The following is a 1,091-nucleotide window of genomic DNA, read 5'->3' on the forward strand; positions in this document are numbered from 1 at the left end:
CTAGGGGATCAATAAAGTATATATTCTTCTTCTTCTTATGGCACCATAACTTTATCCAACATTTGAACAATCATCCTGTCTTACCTCTCTCTATGATGCCTTCTGCCTCTGACTGTGGCCGTATGAACAGTTCTTAAAACTTCTGTTTAAGATGTGAATGGACAACACAATGTACTATTTCCTGTACCAGTTCCTTGACAATTTACCTTTAGGATAGCAGCCTGAAACACCATTGACATTGCGACACTCTTCAGATGTGTCACAGGAGTTATCAACACATTCCAAAGTGTAGTTCCCTACACAGCGACACAGCTTTGAGCAGCCATCACCAAATACAATCTCGCCAGGCTGAAACAAAATTAAACAATGGATCAATACTGGTTCACTGTATGTCACAATAACTACATAGTACAACCTTGTCCTTTACTGTCTTGGCAGTATATCTTTGTAATAAGCAGGAATTTATGTGTATGGGAAAATTAACTAGGACATAATCTAACCTCATAATAGTTATTCTGGTCATCCAAACAACCACATTTCTCCAGAGGCACACAGCGCCGTCCCTTGAAGACAAACCCTGGTTTGCAGAAACAGCCACTGATACAAGAGCCAGAACAGTTGGTGGAGGGTTCCATACAGGTGGGGAAACAAGCTGGACCACAGTCTATATACTCTGAATCAGGAGGACATGGTTCTGTGCAGAAAAAAGAAAAGAAATTGGTTGATGAAAATTATAATAATATAATAAGAATTGAAGACAGAATGAAAGAATTATGAATTAAGTATTATTGGAAACCAAATCCAAACTTTGAGAACATGCCATACTTGGTGGCTTGGGTGTTGTTGGTCCAGCAGTTGTTGGTTTAGGTGTTGTTGGTTGAGGAGTCGTTGGTTTAGGTGTAGTTGGTCTCTGAGTGGTTGGTTTGGGTGTAGTTGGTCCAGGAGTTGTTGGTTTTGGTGTGGTAGGTCCAGGAGTTGTTGGTTTTGGAGTAGTTGGTCCTGGAGTTGTTGGTTTAGGTGTTGTTGGTCCAGGAGTTGTTGGTTTAGGAGTAGAGGGGCCTGGAGTAGTTGGTCCTGGAGTTGTTGGTTTT

General features: G+C 41.2%; 1 protein-coding gene across 1 annotated transcript in view; it reads right to left on the reverse strand.

Moving 5' to 3' along the window:
- The window catches only part of zanl (zonadhesin, like), a gene marked incomplete at its 5' end in the record, with an annotated part of 34,247 nt that extends 33,157 nt beyond the window's left edge, over positions 1 to 1,090 (reverse strand). Inside the window, 3 exons of the mRNA XM_035675698.1 lie at positions 207 to 348; positions 501 to 694; positions 826 to 1,090. Coding sequence (XP_035531591.1) covers positions 207 to 348; positions 501 to 694; positions 826 to 1,090 — 601 coding nt within the window. The remainder of the gene's footprint in view (positions 1 to 206; positions 349 to 500; positions 695 to 825) is intronic.
- Between the last annotated feature and the right edge of the window lies 1 nt (position 1,091).

This window comes from Morone saxatilis, unplaced genomic scaffold (genome assembly GCF_004916995.1).
Source record: "Morone saxatilis isolate NCDOM2014 unplaced genomic scaffold, NCSU_SB_2.0 Contig4, whole genome shotgun sequence".
Classification (NCBI taxonomy): Eukaryota; Metazoa; Chordata; class Actinopteri; family Moronidae; genus Morone; species Morone saxatilis.